Source organism: Ahaetulla prasina, chromosome 2, assembly GCF_028640845.1.
Source record: "Ahaetulla prasina isolate Xishuangbanna chromosome 2, ASM2864084v1, whole genome shotgun sequence".
Lineage (NCBI taxonomy): Eukaryota > Metazoa > Chordata > Lepidosauria > Squamata > Colubridae > Ahaetulla > Ahaetulla prasina.
The window spans coordinates 21,691,124-21,713,947 of record NC_080540.1 but is presented as its reverse complement, the minus strand read 5'-3'; the positions used below and the strand labels follow the sequence as shown (position 1 = coordinate 21,713,947).

At 43.6% G+C, this 22,824-nt stretch overlaps 1 protein-coding gene across 1 annotated transcript in view; it reads left to right on the top strand.

Moving 5' to 3' along the window:
* The first annotated feature begins 249 nt into the window (after positions 1-249).
* LHFPL4 (LHFPL tetraspan subfamily member 4) overlaps positions 250-22,824 on the top strand; it is a 73,083-nt gene continuing 50,508 nt past the window's right edge. The window contains exon 1 of the mRNA XM_058174258.1: positions 250-655. Within this exon, the coding sequence (XP_058030241.1) occupies positions 250-655 (406 nt within the window). The remainder of the gene's footprint in view (positions 656-22,824) is intronic.

Sequence of the window (22,824 nt, the reverse complement as noted above, 5' to 3'; positions counted from 1 at the left end):
TGAACCTGCAGGGAGCGAGCCAGCGCCTCTAAAAAGGGCTCCCGGCCCGCCGCCTTGATAGGCCGGGGCCCCCATGGCCTGGCCCCTCGCAGGCCCCCCTTGGGTTCTCCCTCGGCCGGTGCCGCGGGGCTCCCGCGACTAAGCCGCCCTTTGCCAAGGGGGGGAGGAAGAAGCGCAGCGGGACGGCCGCCGGCGTGCGCCCGCCTTCTCCGTTTCAGCGCCGCCGGGGATCCCGGCGCTCCCGGCACGATGCTGCCGTCGCAGGAGGCCTCCAAACTGTACCATGACAACTACATGCGGAACTCGCGGGCCATCGGCGTCCTCTGGGCCATCTTCACCATCTGCTTCGCCATCATCAACGTGGTGGTCTTCATCCAGCCTTACTGGATCGGCGACAGCGTCAGCACGCCCAAGCCGGGCTATTTCGGCCTCTTCCACTACTGTGTGGGCAACGAAGGCAACAACCGGGAACTCACCTGCCACGGCTCCTTCGCCGACTTCCGCAGCATCCCCTCCGGCGCCTTCAAGGCCGCCTCCTTCTTCGTGCTGCTCTCCATGGTGCTGATCTTGGGCTGCATCACTTGCTTCGCCCTCTTCTTCTTCTGCAACACGGCCACGGTCTACAAGATCTGTGCTTGGATGCAGCTACTGGCAGGTAAGGTAACGGGGTAGGGGGGACCGTTTCCGTTCCTCAACCCCCCCCCCAACTTAGCAAAAAGGCAGATCTCTTCATGAAACCTTGTATTCCCTCCCTCCCCTCCACCCAATAAGGACAGGAAACTGAAATAGGAAAGGAGAAAGCAGAGGCTAAAGAGAATGAGTGGGAGGATTTCCCTGCTTAGAAGGGAGAACTGGGTGGTGGTGGCAAGATTTGATCTGAACAGCCAACATAACGGGATGTAATGATTTTTTTAAAAGGTGGAAGACCTTCAATGAATAAATATTTGGCTGTATTGGGGGCAGAAGGGAAGGCCTGTAGATTGTATTTTCAAAGTAGGAGGCTTGGTAATAGAATAGATACCCTAAACTCTTGTACAGTGTCTCTTCACCCTATGTGGAAGGTTTAAGAAGGCCCCTTAAAATAAACATAAACTATGAATGAGATTCTGTAGGCCACTGGTAGACATTCTCCCTTAGATAAGTTGCACTTCATTTACCATCAAGCCATCCAACATGATCAATGGCCAGGGGACTTGGGGAACTGAGGTTCAAAACATCTGGAAGGGAGTCAAACTCCTCTGAGCCTATAAAATTCCTGTCCTGTTCAATCAAATGAGTGACAGCTCCAGATGTCCTTGGTCTGCTGGAATAGACTTGTTTGGTTTAGTTTGTGTAATGTTTGTGACAGTTCTAGGAGTCACAGAGATGTGTGTTTTATGGGTTTGTGTGGGTTTTACTGTGCAGCATATGAATGGTTTGTGTGTGACCCCATCAAAGTATTTTTTTGATGTTGGTGTAATTTCATCTGGGATTAGTTTGGTGACAAATGAAACTGATATATCCAAATCTTTTTGCAAATAGGTTGCCAGAAACAGTTTTTAGCTTGAATTGTATTTACTTATTCAATTAAAAGTTTAGCATAAATAAAAAGTAAAACCTCACCACCATTAGTTTTAACCAGATTAAAAATCTGATTTTTAAAAAGTTAAAAGGCCAAACTCTTGCTACACGGAGTCAGGTACAGGAACTGATAGATTGGTCAAGCTTCCGGGCTTCTGTCCATGGTACTGAAAGCCCAATATGCTTAACCAGAACACTTAAAAGACCCAGCACCTTCATTTATACAAGATACTAAAGTTGGTTAACTTTAACCTTGGTCAGTTGTCTGTGGTATAGTGTGTTATGCAAGTCCAGTACATTTCTTTTTAGTTCAACTTATTGTGCAAACCCAGGTAATGGAATAATTATATTGCCAAATTAAGTACATTGTGTGAACTCTACTGTAGAATGTGAACACTCAGGAAAACTATGGAAGGTAGAAAAATAATAAAGGACAAGGATTCAGATTTTCAACTTTAAAGGAAGTAAGACAGACAAAAGTTATAGTATAAAGATGCACACGGTGTTGGAATAAAACTGTTGTCTGAAACTGTGGGAGATTTTAGCAGATATACTGTATGATGAAAACAAGGACATATCTCCAATAAAACGAAGATGGAAAGTTTACCTCCTCATTATAAAGGCATTTTCAAATCTATGCAGTGGGCTGAAATCCAACCGCTGGATTTGCTTAAGGAAGAAAGACTTGAATCCCAAATGAGCTAAGCTGCCAAGCTCAGCATAGAGGCATAAAGTGGTGAATTAATGTCTGATCAGCAGAAAGCAGAGTTAAAAAGAACTAATGGATCAATAAAAAGGCTTTCTGGGGTCTGAATTAAGGTTCATTAATTCTGGGAAAGGGGCCATGATGACTAGGACTTCTCTTCCTACTGGCTATTTTGTAAGTGATGGAAAAATGCAGGTACTAATGTTAGTTTGCAGTCCTTCCAAGCTGATTTTCTCTGATTTGATGTCTTCCAGATGCTAGCTAAGATTCTAGGTCTACCACATTTGAAGAGCATCAAGTTGAGAAAGACTGCTATGTGCTAGGAAAATATATATATATAAAGTTTATTGTCATTGTATGTATATACATAGTTTACTACCCATACAACAAAATTCACATAACACCCGGAGACCAAGCCCAACACACATGACATCCCCAGACACAGCCCTTTACATATGATGTGAAGCCAGAGAATTAAATGGGGCTATAGGTGCATCATAGCGATACTGTGATGGAATGTAGTCTGGATTCCCGGGAGGGAGGGGCTGCATGCCAAAGGACCAAGAGACAATGAAGCTGAGTCCTTCGGGAGAAGGGCGGTATACAAATTAAAATATTATTATTATTATTATTATTATTATTAAGTTAAGATAGTTTAGTTAGGAGAAAGAAAGTTAAGATGGCTCCTCCATAGTAGTTTTCAGAGTATCTTTCCACTGATGCAAGTAGTTGCTTTAATTTGGCAATATTTCTGTCTATAGGTGAGGAACAATAAAGGAAAATGGAAATAACTCTTATTTGGCAGGCTCTTGTGGGGGCTCTTGGGGCCTGACAAATAGAGAAGTTATAGTCCTCCAAATGTTACTGACTTGTAATTTCAGAATTTCTTAACCCCTGGCTATCATGGCTGATCATAATTCAGCAAAATTTTGAGAGGAACAGGTTCCTCACTCAAGGCAAAACCACATTTAGATGCTAGTCCTTGAGCTTTTGAGGAATTTGCATAGCTATGACTGAGCTTGCAGATGTGAACAAACAATACTTTCTTTCTGCGACAGATATAATTTAGTAGAAGCTCAAATAATTGAATTGCTTACACAAAAGGCAGGAAGGTAGCACAGCCTTCCCTAAACTTGATGCTTTCCAGCTGTGAGAACTTCAATTTCCAGAATTCTACAGCTAGCATGGCTGTTGCTAAGAATCCCAAAAGTTGAAGTCTTTATTGCTGGAGGACTCTCTGATTAGGGAAATACCATAAAATAATACAATGGCCCTTTCTATCTATACCCCACTCAGAATTTTAAATTGTATTGCTACATGCAGCATAAATTTCATACTGCAAATTTCTTGTTCAATAAAAAAATGATCTGAGGATTTTGTAGTCCTAAGAGGATAGACTGTATTAGTACTTTTTTTTACATCATACTGCTGTTCTCATTACCCCAGTATAGTGAAAGGAGAGGTGGCTAGAATTTGAACATGGAAGCTTTCCAAATTAGGAATTCTACTCAAAATTGCACCTAACATGTTAGATTGCATATGATATCTTTATGATTTTTTTTGCCAGATTTTTCCAATTTTTCCCCCCATAATCCAGCAGTATTCTGTCCATTCACTGTAACTGGGAGTCCAGAGTAAAACACCACAATAAAAACTATTGATTTTAGCTGCCAAAGTCATAGAGGAGCAAAACATTAGAATGTGGCAATAAAGAGATTGTAGAACCATTAAAAGCATAATGACGACTTACCAAAAGGTATAAAGGCTTTTTTAGCCTATCAGCTGGATAGTTAATGAATAATTATTGAACTAAAAAGGGTTGATAAAATAATTGCCAAAGAGATGACATTTTCAAAATATTTACTGAAGGAAGAATTTTCTCTTGGCTAAATAATATGGACAAGGTTTTTTTAAAAGAAGGAACATGTCATATTGAACCCATGGTTCTAGGAGTTAATTCACCCAAATAATTAGCAATATGATCTTCCTTACCTTCAGCTATTTGACAAACTCACAAAAGTTTGTCTTGGTCAGATAAAGTTACTTATTTTTTAAAAAAAATTGAATTTATATCCCTCCCTTCTCCGAAGACTCAGGGCGGCTTACCTTGTGTTAAGCAATAGTCTCATCCATTTGTATATTATATACAAAGTCAACTTTTATTGCCCCCAACAATCTGGGTCCTCATTTTACCTACCTTATAAAGGATGGAAGGCTGAGTCAACCTTGGGCCTGGTGGGACTTGAACTTGCAGTAATTGCAAGCAGCTGTGTTAATAACAGACTGCATTAGTCTGTTGAGCCACCAGAGACCCGTTATTCAAACAGTTTGCAAGTTAACCATATAATTAGGTAACATTCTGAATGTTCATTAGCTGAGATCTGTTTAGTCTTGGTATCATATACATACAGAATGATATGGTCTAAATAGGTTAAGATGCCAGTCAAGATGGCAGCGCAAAGTAAACATTTGGGAACAGTTTAGATTGGGGGTGTCAAACTCGATTTCATTGAGGGCCGCATCAGGGTTGTGTTTGACCTCGGAGAACTGGAGTGGGTGTGGCCAGCTTGATGACACTCGTGTCAGGGGCACCTGTGGTGGCCCGAGCACTCTGCCAGCAAAAACTGGTTCCTGGGCTCCGTTTTCGGCTGTGACTGCTCCCTGCAACCCTCTGCCAGTGAAAACGGAGCTCGGGAAGACCCATGTATGGTCCTCCCAAGCTCCGTTTTTGCTGGCAGAGGCACCACAGGCCAGTCCTTCACTGTTTCCAGGGTGGCCCTGCAGGCCAGATCTAAGTACCCTGCGAGCAGGATCCAGCACCCGGGCCTTGAGTTTGACACCCCTGGTTTAGATTAAGACTGGAAAAATACTTTACTGTGGAGGGCAATGAAAGCCAAAGGATCTCCCTTTTCATTTGCTGCATCCAACACTCAGCCTTCCCCAAACTTCTCAAATGTCCTCAAAGTTAAAGGTAAAAATACAGGAAAGGCAAAGTAAACAGTTTCTCCATTTAAAAAGTAGAGTATCTGTTCTGAAAAAGGACATCCAATTTTCTGCCTCGAGTTATCTAAAGATATTAATTTAGAATTAATTTAGGAGGACAGCACAATTCAAATTCTAAATGTTAGAGGACTCCTAGCCGGCCACTGCTTGTTTTTCTCCAAAAGGGGGCCAATCAAAAGAGTGAATTCATCAGTGATGGGTGCTATTGTTTTCTGAGGTAGGTTTGTGTAGTTGTGCAGAATTTAAAACGATATTTTCCATTTGCATAATGCGAGGACAGATTAAAAGGGGTGTTATATCATCCTTTGGTCCCCTCAGACGCCCATGTGAGTAGCGTAAATAAGTAGCAGACACATAAAAGAGCAACGCTTCAAGTTAAAGTAAGACACAAGCTCCCCATTCACAAAGAGGAGGGGGGAAAAGGGTGCTTGAAGCAACTTTAAAAAGAAAAAAAAAGAGAGCAAGAGAGCAAAAACAAACACTGTAAACAAGCTAAAGTTCACACCTAGAAATATACGCACGCAGACACACACAGAGAAAAACATACACTACAGAAACACACATGTTTTTATGGAGAATACAAACTGTTTAGCCATCCGTATTCAGTATGTTTACCCAAAACATTTAAGCAGACGTAACTAAAATATTTTTTACTTACATTTACAGTTAAATCAATTCAGGAAAAACATAGCTAATATAACCAACATAACAACAATCCAAATTAAAGCACTGCATTCTAAATTGCTCACCCAAGTATTCTGAGAATGAGCTAGGCTTAAGGTCATTCCACACGGCTGCCTAGAAAAGGGATTCCAGGCATAAATGCAATTTCAAACCTAGACAATGTCTCTGTTTGAAAACACTTTAAATCTTTGAGATCTAATTAGTGGCTCACAAATCAGAGAAGGCTCTAATTAGTGCTTCCTAGGAAACTCTAGTTTCAGACAATGCGGTCTCTCTCCCCCCCCCCAAAGGAAGTAGAATCTAATTAGGAGGAAAGAAACTCCTGGATTCCAAATGTTTAAAAAAAAAACAAGACCAAAAAATAAAATAAAATAAATCAACCGTCTGCCCTCTTCCAAAACACCAGTCAGTCTGAACTAGAGATTTTCCTTCACCACACTGTTGGTCTGACTTAATCGGTTATCATAAGTGCTTCCAGAAGGAAAGCAATAGGGAAATCCACAGGTAGGGAAGAGTGTCCAGAACTCATTCCAAAAACCCGGAGTTCGCTCTCTAAATGAGTAGATGGGGAAACTGGTGTTTTGGAAGAGAGTGCATTTTCGAGAGAGACTTCTGCCCTTCTGCATACGTTCCTCTCTTCCTCTGCAGATGGTTCTTGTCAACTTTAATTGTGAGGCTTTAGAGGGGACAAGCATAGAGATGCAATAGATTATGACAGAGGAAGCCGCAAGAGAATGAAAAGGCAAACGAAAGATTAGACTACGGGCAGATGAACGTACAATTTCTCATACCTTGGCAATGGTTGCGCTAAAACAAAAAGGCAGAACGATTGCATTTGTCTCTAGATAGTTGAAAAGTTACTGTTTAAAGACTGAAAGTCTAGCTTGCTTGTAAATTGTGTTCTCTGGTTGTTGTTTGGAAGTTGTGCTCTTTGGCGTTGGCTGTTTTCATTAATTTTTTTCATTAATTTGTACCCTATGACTATCATTAAGTGTTCTACCTTATGATTCTTAACGAATGTATCTTGCCTTTTTATGCACACTGAGAGCATATGCACCAAAGACAAATTCCTTGTATGTCCAATCACACTTGGCCAATAAAGAATTCTAATAATGTGGAAATACAGGGATAGGATTATTAATTATTTTGTACAATTGATTCTGCTTCTGCTAGTTATGAGAAAGGATAGTGACTCAAAAACTATACTCCCTACTTCTGATCATCTATCCCAATCTTTCCGCACTAGGTGTTTTGTGCAACCTATTGCAATTTGGCATCGTTTACATGGAGAAAAAACTCTTTACACTTTTCCATATTGCATTTCTGTTTATATGGGTAGTCCTCAATTTACCACCACAATTGAGCCCAAAATTGCCATCACTAAGCGAGACAGTTGTGAAGTGAGTTTTGCCCCGTGTTATGACTCTTCTTGTTAAGTGAATAACTGCAGTGAAGTTAGTAACATGGTTGTTAAGTGAATCTGGCTTCCCCATTGATTTTACTTGTCAGAAGGTCTCAAGAGATGACTACATTATCCCGGCCGGGACACTGCAACATCATAAATACATGCCAGTTTTCAAACATCCAAATTTTGATCATATTGATGACGGGGATGCTGCAATGGTCGTAAGTGTGAAGAATGATCCTAAGTCACTTTTTTCAGTGCCGTTGTAACTTTGGTTACCAAACGAATGGTTGTAAGTCGAGGATTACCTGTATAGTTCATAAACTGTGATGGTATTTCCCTTTGCTGTTGTATTGCGTCTTTCAAACGGAATCTCTAGTACCAAGAACTAACTTGGAGACTTGTACCAATTAAGATTAAATCTTAAATGTCTCTTATTTATTGGTTGGAGGGACTAAAAACTGAATCCACCACAACGTAACCATAATGCAACCTTCTCCAGTATAGTCCTCCCAAGAGTGCTGGAAGCCAGCATGGTTAGTGGTTGACTAGAAGTCTGACTTACCGCATTACATTTGCAGGACATCTGATTGCAAGAGGTTATACAGTATAACACAGTGATTGCTAACCTTTTTATTTATTTATTTATTTATTTAATTAAACTTTTATACCGCCCTTCTCCTGAAGGACTCAGGGCGGTGTACAGCCTGCATTAAAACAATTTATATACAAACTAAAATAACAATTAAAAAACTTATTCCAAAAAGGCCGAAATTAAAACCGTCCAATTGACCATATAAAATACCCAATAAAATACAATTAAAATTTAAGATTTAAGAATTTAAAAAATTTAGCATTTAAAAATCAGGCCAGTCCCGCTTGGATAAATAAATAAGTTTTCAGTTCCCGGCGAAAGGTCCGGAGGTCAGGCAATTGGCGTAAACTGGGGGGAAGTTCGTTCCAGAAAGTAGGTGCTCCCACAGAGAAGGCCCTTCCCCTGGGGGCCGCCAGCCGACACTGCCTGGTGGACGGCACCCTGAGAAGACCCTCTCTGTGAGAGCGCACGGGTCGGTGGGAGGCATGTGGTAACAGCAGGCGGTCCCGTAAGTACCCGGGCCCTAAGCCATGGAACGCTTTGAAGGTGGTGACCAAAACCTTGAAGCACACCCGGAAGACCACAGGTAGCCAGTGCAGACTGCGCAGGAGTGGTGTTACCCGGGAGCAACGTGGTGCTCCCTCAATCACCCGCGCAGCTGCATTCTGGACTAGCTGAAGTTTTTGCCATCGCGTCCAGGAAGTGGGGGTTAGGTTTAGGGTTAGTTGGCAAACTGGAAGTTGGCAAATGGGCTGTTTCCGGCCTCCAGAGGCCTCCAGGGGTGGGGGGTGGGGAAGGTCATTTTCGCCCTCCCCAAGCTCCTAGAAAGGCTCTGGAAAAATGGGCCTTCCCCACCCCTCCCCGAAGCCCTCCGGTGGGCCCAGGAGGCCCCAAAATCAGATGGCCGGTGGACGCTTGCGCGCTGGAGCTGGGCTCATGTGCCCACCAATATGGCTACACGTGCCACCTGTTCGCCACCACAGGTATAACATATTATTGCCAGGACACTAGTTAGTTGGTATGGTTAAATCATGCAACTAAGTTCTCCAAAAAAAGAAACTGGATAGAAATGTAGTCTAATGAAACCAGAAGTCTTCTGGAAAAGGAGGTTGGGGGCCTCTAGCCTTCATCTATGTGTGCTTTCCACAATGAAACTGGGCAGAGACATATTCTGATAACACTGGCTTTATCCTGTTTAGACAATGAGTTCTATCTAGGAGCATCCTTGAAAATGGCTGAAAATTTTAACTAGTATATAGAACATGTGCACGTGATCAGTGGGAGATTAAGTCATGTGATGCTAATTCTGTATTAGTTTTGGAATTTGCTGGCATATTCCTGGGCCCCATTGAAAATACAGATTCTGACTCGTAGTCCTAAATGCCTGAGGATTGATTGCGACAATGGTATCTGTAATGGTGATCTCCTGCTTGAAGAAACGGGTTGGACTAGGAGATATCCAGGGTCCCTTCTAACTCTGTTATTCTATTATTATTTTCATTTTTCTCACCATGTACATATAATACATCCAAACTAGACTGTTTTGTTTCTCTGTGTCGTATAATATATGTGGGTTGTTATTGTTGTTAGTCGCAAAATCGTGTCCAACCCATCGTGTCCCCATGGACAATGTTCCTCCAGGCCTTCATGTCCTCTACCGTCCTCTGGAATCCATTTAAGCTCAGGCCTACTGCTTCAGTGACTCCATCCAGCCACCTCGTTCTCTGTCGTCCCCTTCTTCTTTTGCCCTCAATCTTTCCCTGCGTTAGGCTCTTCTCCAGTGAGTCCTTCCTTCTCATTAGGTGGCCAAAGTATTTCAGTTTCATCTTCAGGATCTGGCCTTCTAAAGAGCAGTCAAGGTTGATCTCCTCTAGGACTGACCGGTTTGATCACCTTGCAGTCCAAGGGACTCGCAGGAGTCTTCTCCAGCACCAGAGTTCAAAGGCCTCAATTCTTTGGCGCTCAGCCTTTCTTATGGTCCAACTTTCTCAGCCATATATATGTGAGTATATCCATAATTTTGTATTTATTTATTATCTCATGTTTACGTAGTGTATATTGGAGATGCTGACCCTTTGAGACCTGCATGCAATGAAATTTCATTTTAATGTATGCCAATCAGTGTAAATTCAAAGCGACAAAAAAGTTATTCTATCTATACTTCGCTATAAGCTGTGGTGATGCTGCAATGACAACATGCATGTAACAATGTCATCATGCAAATGGCGTACTTGCATCAAAATGTCTGATGCTGGTAGATACATGATATCATCCCATACAGGTTGTCATTTCTCTTTTTGTCTCTCTTGTGAAGGCCTACAGATTGGCCAATCGTCGAATGAAGTGTCCCTGGTGCTAGCTAGACACTGTGCAGCTCTTCTCCTTCCATCCGCAATGGATTTATTTTTTGGAAAGAGAAACAAGATGGCCGCCCACAAATGGGCCTTTTGAAATGTTGCGTATGAGGCAGGGTGATTGTTGTTTGGTTGTTCAGTTCCTTCTGCTATTTCATCAAGTGACGGACATCATCCGTTTGGGATAGTTTTGACCCTGTGACTCCCGAGGACATGGACAGGTTACTGGGAAGGTTGAATGCCACCACATGTTTACTGGACCCGTGCCCCTCCTGGTTGGTGCTGGCCACGCAGGAGGTGACACGAGGCTGGCTCCGGGGGATTACAAATGCTTCTTTGCGGGAGGGGGTCTTTCCCGCTGCCTTGAAAGAGGCGGTGGTGAGACCTCTCCTCAAGAAGCCTTCCCTGGACCCAGCTGTTTTAGGAAATTACCGTCCAGTCTCCAACCTTCGTTTTACGGCGAAGGTTGTAGAGAGTGCGGTGGCACGTCAATTACCCCAGTACCTGGATGAAACCGTCTATCTAGACCCGTTCCAGTCCGGCTTCCGGCCCGGTTACAGTACGGAGACGGCTTTGGTCGCGTTGGTGGATGATCTCTGGAGGGCCAGGGATAAGGGTTATTCCTCTGCCCTGGTCCTATTAGATCTCTCAGCGGCTTTCGATACCATCGACCATGGTATCCTGCTGCGCCGGTTGGAGGGGTTGGGAGTGGGAGGCACCGTTTATCGGTGGTTCTCCTCCTACCTCTCTGACCGGACGCAGAGGGTGTTGACAGGGGGGCAGAGATCGACCCCGAGGCGCCTCATGTGTGGGGTGCCGCAGGGATCGATTCTCTCACCTCTCCTGTTCAACATCTATATGAAGCCACTGGGCGAGATCATCAGTGGTTTTGGGGTGAGATACCAACTGTATGCTGATGATACACAGCTGTACTTTTCCACCCCAGGCTACCCCAATGAAGCTATCGAAGTACTGTCCCGGTGTCTGGAAGCCGTACGGGTCTGGATGGGGAGGAACAGGCTCAAGCTTAATCCCTCCAAGACGGAGTGGCTGTGGATGCCGGCACCCCGGTACAGTCAGCTGCAGATGCAGCTGACTGTTGGGGGCGAGTCATTGGCCCCGATGGAAAGGGTGCGCAACTTGGGCGTTCTCCTGGATGGGCGGTTGTCTTTTGAAGACCATTTGACGACTGTCTCCAGGAGAGCTTTTTATCAGGTTCACCTGATTCGCCGGTTGCGCCCCTTCCTGGACCGGGATGCCCTATGCACAGTCACTCATGCTCTCGTGACCTCTCTCTTGGACTATTGCAATGCTCTCTACATAGGGCTCCTATTGAAGAGCACCCGGAGACTCCAGTTAGTCCAGAATGCAGCTGCGCGGGTGATAGATGTATGTTTTTATTAGGCTGTAAACCGCCCTGAGTCCCTCAGGAGATAGGGCGGTATAAAAATGTGATTAAATAAATAAATAAATAGAGCGAGCGGTTCGGAGCTCCCATGTAACACCCATCCTGCGCAGACTGCACTGGCTGCCTGTTGTCTTCCGGGTGCGCTTCAAGGTATTGGTGACTACCTTTAAAGCGCTCCATGGCTTAGGACCAGGATATTTACGGGACTGTCTACTGCCGTCTTCTATCTCCCAGCGACCGGTGCGTTCTCACAGAGAGTGACTCCTTAGGGTGCCGTCAGCCAAGCAATGTCGACTGGCGGCCCCCAGGGGGAGGGCCTTCTCTGTGGGGCTCCTACCGTTTGGAACGAACTTCCCCCTGGATTTCGTCAGCTATCGACCTTCGGACCTTTCGCCGCGAACTTAAAACCTATCTATTCCGTCTAGCTGGACTGGCTTGATTTTAAAATTTTAATTTGCTTTTATGGGTTTTAAATTTTTGTAAATTTTATAGGGTGTTATTGTATTTTAAATTTTGGCCAATTGAATACGTTGTTTAAGGGGTTGTTCTTAGTATTGTATGTGTTGTTCTTTCTTGTATTTTATTTTGGCTGTGCACCGCCCTGAGTCCTTCGGGAGAAGGGCGGTATACAAATTAAAATATTATTATTATTATTATTATTATTATTATTATTATTATTATTATTATTATTATTATTATTATTATTATTATTAATTCATGACTGCTTCTTACAGTTCCTGTAAATTCATGATGGTGTCACCATTAATAATATCTAGTCCCCTCATTATCAGCCTTTTTAATTTTGTTTAATTATGCTTGATTTTACAAGCATCAGGTTATTCTCCACTGACTCTTGCCTTCCCATTATATGTCCAAAATGTTTAAGCCTTAATTTTTATTACAGCCTTTCAAGTGGTACTGAATTATTATTATTTTTTCTTTTTGCAGTCCATGACATCCCCAAAAATTTCTCCAGCATCACCGTATAAAAGCAGCATATTTTTGTTTGTTTTTTTGCCTTGTGTTTTTGCCTTCAACCTTTCTGATTATCTAGTTTTTGCAGGGCTATGTTGTCACTGGGAGAACCTGACCTTGATATAATACACACCTTCATAAATCTGCTTTAATATTGAGCTGTTGCAGTGACTCATGCCCTCATCACTACTCAACTGGACTACTGCAGTGCATAAATATTGTACCAGCCCTTAAGTGGATATTTTTTCCTAGTAAAAGTAGGAAATGGGAACTTATCCATATTACCTATGACTTATTGCCAGATTGCTAAGAGCACTGGACAGCTATTGGTCTTCAAATTGTCTAATTATGCTGGAATGCTGGAAAAAGGAGGGCTGGTGGTATTTGGGAAGAAAAGAAAAAGGCACTGTTGAAGAATTGGGAAACAAAATATGGAGCAAGTTCTCTCTTACAGATCCTTGGGGCCTCCTTTTTACTGCTCCAGATAATTGGGGTTCTCGTTTGCAGACCGGAGACAACTTTGGTAGAAATAATAAAGTTTTGACATATGAATGGTGGCCAGCAAATTTTCCTAATCCTAACTCTCCAAAAACCAAATTAAATCCTTTACCTTTCCTATACAGTAATCAGGAATTTCTTTCAAAATAGACTCCTCAGAACTATTTTTGTGTACCCAGTGTGCTTCTGTTCCTTTTGTCTATGCCAGAGGTAGGCAACTGTATGACAACTTGACAACAAACTTCAATTCCCAGAATTCTGGGGGTTGAAGTCCATAGGTCATAAAGTTATCATAGTTGCCCACCTCTAGTCTACAAAGAAGTCAGTAAGTATCCAATTAAAACTAAAATATTTGTTAGGGCATTTAGCTATTGGTTAGAATCCTGTCACTCACTACCTGATTCCCCAACTTAGGAAGTGGTGCCTCTTGGAGCAAATGAATTTCTCCATTCCTTCTCACACCAGTTAGTTTATATCTTTACCTAATCATATGCATACCTTTTGTTTTTCTCCAAGTTGCTTTTTAAATTTAAGCAACTCAAGCAGTAATTTCCTATTTTAAAAGTGGGGTTGGATGTGTTTGGTCAAAGAAATTTGTTTTTACCACAATTACCACAAAATATATTTCCCCTTTGGGCGCAAAGAAAAAAAAATCTGCTGTGAACTCCGCATGGCGTCAGTAAAGGCATCCAGCCAGTAAATGCTCAGCTCCATCCAGTCGCCCCAACTCTACCCTGAATTAGTTACATGATGAGAGTCGTAAAAGGGTATGCACTTAATAAAGCCAAATGTCATTCATATTATGTCATTTGCTCCCCTTCTAGCGGTAGCAGCGTAATCTCAGGAGCCCCTGCCATTTCTGAGACTAGCTTGTACAACCGGCAAATCGTGTTCTGTGTAGTGTTGAATTTGGGATTGCAAAATCTTGAGCATAATTTCGATTTATTTATTCAATTTCTATGCTGGCCATCTCACTAATACAGCGACTCTGGGCAGGTTTATAGGACGTGTCAAATTTTTCAGCTTTCACTTTCCAAACATTAGGCGGTTCTCAAAAGTTGTGACGTGCCTTGGGGATTGTAAAGGTATTTTGGTTACTTGGATATAATTTAGATGTGCTTGGCAAGTTAGCTACATAACCATCATGACTTTTTAACATTTTTTTGTTTCATTTACAATAAAAAAGTTTAAAAGTGCTCAGAACACAATTAGGATTAGAATAAAAAGATAGAAATTAATTAAAACCAAAATGATGGCCAGCCTGGGGTGAGAACCTTCTCACCCCCACCTGCCACCCCTCATGTAACAGGCCTCTGTCAGGTCCCCAGACCAAACAGCAGAGCTAAGTTTTTAGGCTCTTTCAGAAGGCCAGGAATATGGGGGTGGATCTCATTTCTGACGGGAGAATCTAACAGGCTGGGGGCCACGGCAGAAAAGGCCCTTCTCCTGGAACCTGCCAGCCGAAATTCTTTGGCCCATAGGATCCAAAGCAGAAATAGAAATAGAATAACAGAGTTGAAAGGGACCTTGAGGTCTTCTAGTCCAACCCCCTGCCCAGGCAGGAAACCCAATACTGTTTCAGATAAATGGGTGTCTAATCTCTTCTTTAAAACTTCCAGTGTTGGAGCATTCACAACTTCTGGAGACAAGTTGTTCCACTGATTAATTGTTCTAACTGTCAGGAAATTTCTCCTTAGAACTAAGTTGCTTCTCTCCTTGATTAGTTTCCACCCATTGCTTCTTGTTCTACCCTCAGGTGCTTTGGAGAATAGCTTGACTCCCTCTTCTTTGTGGCAACCCCTGAGATATTGGAACACTGCTATCATGTCTCCCCTAGTCCTTCTTTTCATTAAACTAGACATGCCGAATTCCTGCAACCGTTCTTCATATGTTTTAGCCTCCAGTCCCCTAATCATCTTTGGAAAGTAAGCCCTTTCCACTGAAATGAGTGAGGTGGGTTATCTTACTGTACATGCGAGAGGAGAGCAATTGTTCAGAAGCATGAGAAATCTTTAGCTTTCAACCTTTTGAGGCCACTGTTAACTTTTTCTATACCTGGCTACAAACTGCACCTACCACATCCTCAACAATCCTGCTGACATTCCATCATCTCCTGCTGTTTTAGCAATATGCTTCACACCCCATTTAAATTTACTTTCCAAGAAACCTGGTTCGAGTTCAGAATCCAGATTTTCATTAGTGATGATCATCCATTTTGCGGTCTTCTTTCTACAGTTCTTCTGTATCTTTGGGTCATCTCTTATTCATGTCTTCTGAATAATGTTTTCTGGCTGAACATTGATCCCTCAAAGTTTTTTCTGTCCACATCCAAATTTACAAAAAAATAATAATAATTTAGCTTGATTTCCATATGCTTCTTGCATGCCTCATCCTTCCTATTCCATTGTCAACTTCTATTTCTTTGCGCTGCTTATTTAAGTCTAATTCTTCTTGCTTTTGGCTGGAACTCAAATTTTTTTGAGCAAATATTCCTCTGTCTCTTTGGCCTTTTACTTTTTGCTTTCTTTCAGGTATTTTCAGCCATTTCACTTTCTTTGGCTTTCAAGGATATTTTTCTTTGGTGATGTCATGAATTTCAGTCCCAAGTACTTCTGGGACTCTATAGGATCTAGTCTTTTATCTTCATCATATCAACATGCTTAAGCCACGTTAGAAAGCATTCAAGTTATTCCTAGATCATATCAAAAGATGTTCTCTGAGTTCCGGTTCATAGGCTTGCCTTTTAGTCAATCGGGTTGAGGACGATGGACATGGGAAACCATCTTGGGTTCTTTGAAATTCTAGATCCCCCTGGTTTCCAAGCTGCCTCTGCATTCAACTACATATAGTCCTTGACTTACAATCATTCGTTTAGTGACTGGTCGAAGTTGCACTGAAGCGTCACTGGAAAAAAATTACTTCCCTCCTCCCTCTCTCCCTCCCTTCATACCACCTCAGGACACTAAAACAACCTGAAGGGCAAAGACCATTTTTAAGATGGAGCATTTATAAGCATGGTCTGCACAGCATGAAGCCCACCCTGGCGGGGTGGTCTGTGTGTTACATGTCTATTAAAGAAGTGTGTCCCCTTATTTGCATCTCATGTTCTCGATACAGGGAGTCTGTCTTTCTTTCTTTCTTTTCCTTCCTTCCTTTCTTTCTTTTCCTTCCTTCCCTTTCTTTCTTTCCTTCCTCCCTTCCTTCCTTCCTCCCTTCCTTTCTTTTCCTTCCTTCCCTTTCTTTCTTTCCTTCCTTCCTTCCTTCCTTTCTTTCTCTTCCTTCCTTCCTTCCCTTTCTTTCTTTCTTTTCTTTCTTTTCCTTCCTTCCCTTTCTTTCTTTCCTTTTTTCCCTCCTTCCTTCCTTCTTTCCTTCCTTCCTTCCACAGAGAGGAAGGGAGTCAAGCTATTTTCCAAAGCACCTGAAGGCCAGACAAGGAATAATGGATAGAAACTGATCAAGGAGAGATTCAACCTAGAAATAAGGGAAAATTTTCTGACACTGAGAACAATCGACCAATGGAACAGCTTGCCTTTAGAAGTTGTGGGAGCTTCATCACTGGAAGCTTTCAAGAAAAGACTGGACTGCCATTTGTCAGAAATGGTGTAGAGTCTCCTGCTTGTGCGGGGGATGGACTACTAGATGTTCTCTTCCATCTCGTTATTCTATATGCCTGCCTGCCTGCCTGCCTGCCTGCCTGCCTGCCTGCCTGCCTGCCTGCCTGCCTGCCTTCCTTCCTTTCTTTCTTCCTTCCTTCCTTCCTTCCCTCCCTCCCCCATCCCTCCCTCCTTCCTTCCTTCCTTCCTTCCTTCCTTCCTTCCTTCCTTCCTTACTTCCTTCCTTCCTTCCTTCCTTCTGCATCCATGCATTTCTACCTACCTGTTTAAGGGTGAGAACTGATTGGAAGACTTTTAGGGTACTCCCATTTCCATCTTTAAATCTTTCCTATTCCCATCATCATTCTTTCAGTTTGGTTTACGTTTGGCCTTTTAACAATAGAGATGAGGGGATGAGGCTTGCGGGGGTGGGGGGGGTAGCAGGCAAACCACTCTCATCCCCACCTGTAAAAAGTCTCCCCGGATAGCCTGGAATCATTTCTAAAGTTATAAATTGGGCTTTTTAGTTGGAGGGCAGGAATGGTTTCTCAGAGGTTTCTTGTTCCTATGCCACCCACTTCCATCCTTAACTTTCCCAAACAAGCGGGGGGGGGAATGATCGGAAAATTTCAGCCCCATCCTTTCAGTGATGTCATTGCGTGGTCCTAAACATTTTCTCGAAAATCAGGAAGTTGATAGGCAGCCACGATCCTTGAATCTCCTGGCCCACCAATAACATCTGCAGGAAGGAGATTAAGGGCAGCAACAGAAGTAGAACCACTGCTAGGATAAGGTGTCTCGCCCCCCCCCCCTCTTTTTTTGTGTGTGGTAAATCTGCGAATTGCTTTATGCAATCATCAGGCCATGGTTTGTTGAATAAACCACAATTAGAAGGTTCACACAGAGCCATGCTTTTTAAATTATAGTGCCTGGACTTCCAGAGCACGTCCGCATAAAGACTTTAGCATAATTTCCCTCAGTATTTGTGATCCGTTTTTGTTGTTTGGAGCCAAGCATGCCCTGAATAAATATGCCCTGCAGCACTTTCATAGGAAGGGCCCGAGCGATCTCCCTGCAGCGTTGAATGGGAGCAAAAAACAAAAAAGGAGAGAAGATGACAAGACCAGTTAAGCTTCAGTGCTCTGGTCAAAATGTCCATCTGGTGTCAGCAAGGAGGGGGAGACAAGAGGAAAGACTGGATGGGTGCATTCGCTTGTAAGGCCCACTTCTAATGCTGAGATTTGTGTTTGGATGACAGCGCAGGCTACTGATAGTGAGTGTGCTCTGTGTGTAGTGAAGGGAGGGCCTTGTCAAAACCACCACTGCTATTTACGCTGCTAGACTAGGCAAAATATCTCATCCTCTTGCCTTTCATTTCTTCTCCTGCCTGTGATGCCTGCCTTCCTCCCCCTCCCCCTCCCCTCCCCTCCCCTTCCTTCCTCTCTCCCTCCCTCCCTTTCTTTCTTTTTCCCTTCCTCTCTTCCCCTTCCCCGTTCCTTCTTTCCTTCCCCCTCCTTCCTTCCTCCCTCCCTCCCTTGCTCTTTCCTTCCTTCTTTCCCTTTCTCCCTTCCCCTTTCTCCCTCTCCCTCCCCGGTTCTTTCCTTCCTTCCTTCCCTCCCTCCCTTCCCTTAGACTTACATACCGCTTCACAGTGCTTTCCAGCCCTCTCTAAGCGGTTTACAGAGTCAGCCTATTGCCACCCAACAATCTGGGTCCTCATTATACCCACCTCGGAAAGATGGAAGGCTGAGTCAACCTTTTTTTTTTTTTTGGTCACAACAGTATATGCAAACATTGACATAATGTTTGATATACTGACCATCAATTGTGTTGTAAATGTTGCACCTTGATGAACGTATCTTTTCTTTTATGTACACTGAGAGCATATGCACCAAGACAAATTCCTTGTGTGTCCAATCACACTTGGCCAATAAAAAATTCTATTCTATTCTATTCTATTCTATTCTATTCTATTCTATTCTATTCTATTCTATTCTATTCTATTCAAACAACAACATATCATATAAACATATATATAGGCTAAAATATGTATAAAATATAAAATATAGGCTAAAATATGTATATATATATAAGCAAAAGTATTAATTTGATATAATGAAAGGGAACAATAGGACAGGAACGGTAGGCACTTTTGTGCTCTTATGCACACCCCTTATAGTCCTCTTAGGAATGGGGTGAGGTCAATAGTAGAATCAGGATCGAACTCCTGGCACTGGGCAGAGTTAGCTTGCAATACGGCACTCTACACCACCATGGCTCTCAAAGAAGCCTTTTGAAGAATCCTTTCCCAGCCCAAGTTGAATACTGTAGGGACCAGACAGATGTTTTGCAACCAAAGCATGCGTTAAGTAGAGCAGATTTGCCCAACATTTCTGGGTTGGTAACCCTGGGGGTGGGGAGGAGGAGGGGAGAAAGAGGGGATGGTTTTGTGGGAGGGGTAAGTGCAGGCACGCAGGTGCGTGCATCTGAGCACGTGTTGCTTGAGCGAGTGCAAGCACTCGTTGTTTGCATGAGTGGGGCTGCAAGTACCTGTGATGCTCACATGATTGCCACTGTGAGCCCCCACAACACTCTCATCAAACGTGCAAGTGGGGCTGGGCGTGTGCATGGAGGTGCCTCCACCAGCCAGCCACTCACGCAGCCCAGTTACCAATAGGCCGCAGCCCAGTAGTGGGCCGCAGCAGCCCATAGGTTGGGGGAACCCTGAAGTAGAGGGTGATTGGGAAGCCTTGCTTTTCTTCCCAGCACGGAGCGATCGGAGACACCTGCTGCCTCTTAAGGATATTTGGAGTGGTAGATTTAAAAAAAAAAAAATCAGTTTCACGACTCGTGTCTCCCCTCTTCTCTTGGCTAGAATTGCTTCCTTGCAGTCTGTAGGGAGGCCAGGCTGTTTCTCCTGCAGGGGAAGCATAAATGGCTTAGATGGACGCAGCTGGCAAACAGACCTTAAAAAGGGAAGCAGGAAAGCGGAGGAGAGACGAGAAAGAGTGCTATTTTAGTGGAGATTTCTAACGGCGGGCTTGGCTTCTGTCAAGGCAGGGTCTGCTCCAAGGGTGGGCTTCAAAAATTTTAGCAAGGGGTTCTCTGCCCGGTTGCTGGGTTGGTGTGGCCATGGTGGGCGTGGCCTAGTCAGTCGCCTGCACCACGGAGGGGGGGGCATTTTTGCCTTCTCTGGGATCCGGAGGCTTTTCTCAAGCCTCTGGGAAGGCGAAAACAGCCTCCCCAGGCTCCGGAGACCCTCTGGAGGCTGGAAACTGGCCCGTTTCTGGCCTTCCTGAGCTTCCGGTAGGCCCATTTTTCACCCTTCCCGAGTCTCTGCGCACGCCCTGCACTGACCTGCATCCAAAACTGGCCACATGGGGGAGAGGAGGGGTGGGAGGGGCCAGCCAGGATTTGGGGGTTCTCCGAACAGCACAGAATCTTAGCTAGAGGTTCTCCCGAACCCCTGCGAACCCCCAGCAGCCCACCCCTGGTCTTCTCCCATACTGCGAAAGTTGCTGAAGTTGGGACCTTTGTTCGGGTCAGCCGGAGTTGAGGGTACATAGACAGGCAGGAACTGGAGCATGCGTTTTGGAAAAAGAGATTTGGAGGCAGCCGAGGGGCTGGGGGGGGGGTGGCACACAGCAGCCGCTGCAACCACGGCAGCAACGCACAGTAGAGAGCCTGGTGTTCTACCATCCAAGCCAGTAACAATGGATCAGGGAAAGCTCCCCTTCCTGGCTCTCTTTTCATGTCTTCGTCTCAGCAGACACTTTGACAAAAGATGCTGGGGCGGGGGGGGGAGTGTTTATTGTGGGAGTGGGGGAGGCAAAATAGATGCACAAACTCTTTGGGGATCCAGGGAATTGCTGGCAAAGGAGCAAAAGAGCTGCTGTAGTCAGAGAAAGAGGGGGAAGAAGGAACTGGTTTTTTTTTAATTTATTTATATTTATATCCCGCCCTTCTCCGAAGACTCAGGGCGGCTTACAGTGTATAAGGCAATAGTCTCATTCTATTTGTATATTTACAAAGTCAACTTATTGCCCCCCCAACAATCTGGGTCCTCATTTTACCTACCTTATAAAGGATGGAAGGCTGAGTCAACCTTGGGCCGGGCTTGAACCTGCAGTAATTGCAGGCTACTGTGTTCTAATAACAGGCTTCTAACAGCCTGAGCTATTACGGCCCTTTGGTATATTTATGTGAGGGATAACCAATGCCCATAATTGCTGAACTGCACATTTTTCTCAGATTTCAAAGGTATGTTCTCAAAAATTAATGTCCGGGGGGAGACTAAAGTGAGAAGGCTGCCCAAGCTGCCTTTGTCATTCAGAAGGGACAAGATAGGTAGTCCCCAACTTACGATCACAATGGAGCCCCAAAATTTCTGCTGTTCAGTGAGACATTTGTTAAGTGAGGGGGGTTTTTTTTGCCCCGTTTTATGACCTTTCTTGCCAAAGTTGTTAAGTGAATCACTGCAGTTGATAGGTTAGTAACCTGGTGATTAAGTGAATCTGGCTTCCCCATTGACTTACCTCCTCAGAAGGTCAGAAAAGGTGATCACGTGACCTTAGGACACAGCAACGGTCGTAAGTATGAACCAGTTGCCAAGCGTCTGAATTTTGATCCCATGATCAGGATGCGAAGGTCGCAACTGTGAAAAACAGTCATAAGTCACTTTTCTCAGGGCTGTTGTAACTTTGAATGGACACTAAATGAACTGCAGTAAGTCAAGGACTACCTGTAGAGTGTGACCTTTTTTTGCCACAGCTGTTAAGTGAATCACTATAGTTTTTAAGTTAGTAACACAGTTGTTACGTGAATCTGTCTTTCCCATTGACTTTGCTGAATTCGATATCCAGTTATGAAGCCACTGCTGTACTCTCGTAGCAGTGGTGGGTTGCTCTCAGTTCGGTCCGGTTCTTGAGAATCAGTAGTAATGGCGGCGGGAGGCTCTGCCCACCTGCCCAGATGTCATCATGGACAATCTGCACATGCGCACAAGTGCATGTGCGCGCACGAAGCAACCACACATGCGCACTCCCATTGCGAACCGGTAGTAAAGATAAGGGGAACCAGATGTTTTACTTATAATTACCTAGACCGTGTATATATGTTTAGTTTTCTTATGTCAGGTTGTCATCATAGGCTAATTAATAATAATCATATTAATTGAGTTTGCTCGTCAGAAAGTCCCAAAATGTGATCATACGACCCCAGGACACTAGCAAAAGTCTTAAAAATATATGCCAGTTGACAAGCGTTCGACTTCTGATCGTGTGACCACGGGAATGCTGCAATGGTCTTAAGTGCGAAAAATGGTCCTGTCGCTTTTTTCAGGAACTTTGAATGGTCACTAAAGGAATGGTTGTAAGTCAAGGACTACCTGGTTTGGTGATTATATTCTTATATCTGATTAGCATTCTCATAGATGACGCCATTGTGTTTCACGGCTCTCTTTTAGAAGGTTTTTTTTTTCCTACCAAAGTGTCTATTTTGCAAAGTGTCACGTCCTTAGAATAAACGAGCGCACATAATGCATTCCCGGACATTGTGAGATTTTAAAATGGATGTAAATGCAATAAAGGGCTGATTTCTTAGTGAAGAAAAAGTGAAATCTCTCATGGTTGGGAGCGGCGCATAAATTGTATTGATTTAGGGATGAGCAGTGAGTGGGCCAAGTTTGCAAGTTTTACCCAATTATTCAGAGTGGCACAGTCCAAAGTGATGGTAAAGGATTCCAGAAGGATCTTTTTAAACTGGAGAATAATCCATCAAGTGACGTCCTGCTCAATTTGAATAAGTTCAAAGTTATACACAACGAGGCAGAACAATTCACCTGTATACTGATGAGGTCTGAGCTCTAGACATTTCTGGTCATCACAATTGGAAATAGATACAACAAAAGGTCTTGAAGAGGGCAATCAGAATGATTAGAGAAGGGGCTTCATTCAACTTTCCTAAGAGAGAAGAATACCCCTTTGATACAGTGGAGACATTTCTTACATTTTAATGTTCAACATTTGTTCTTTTAAAGTTAATG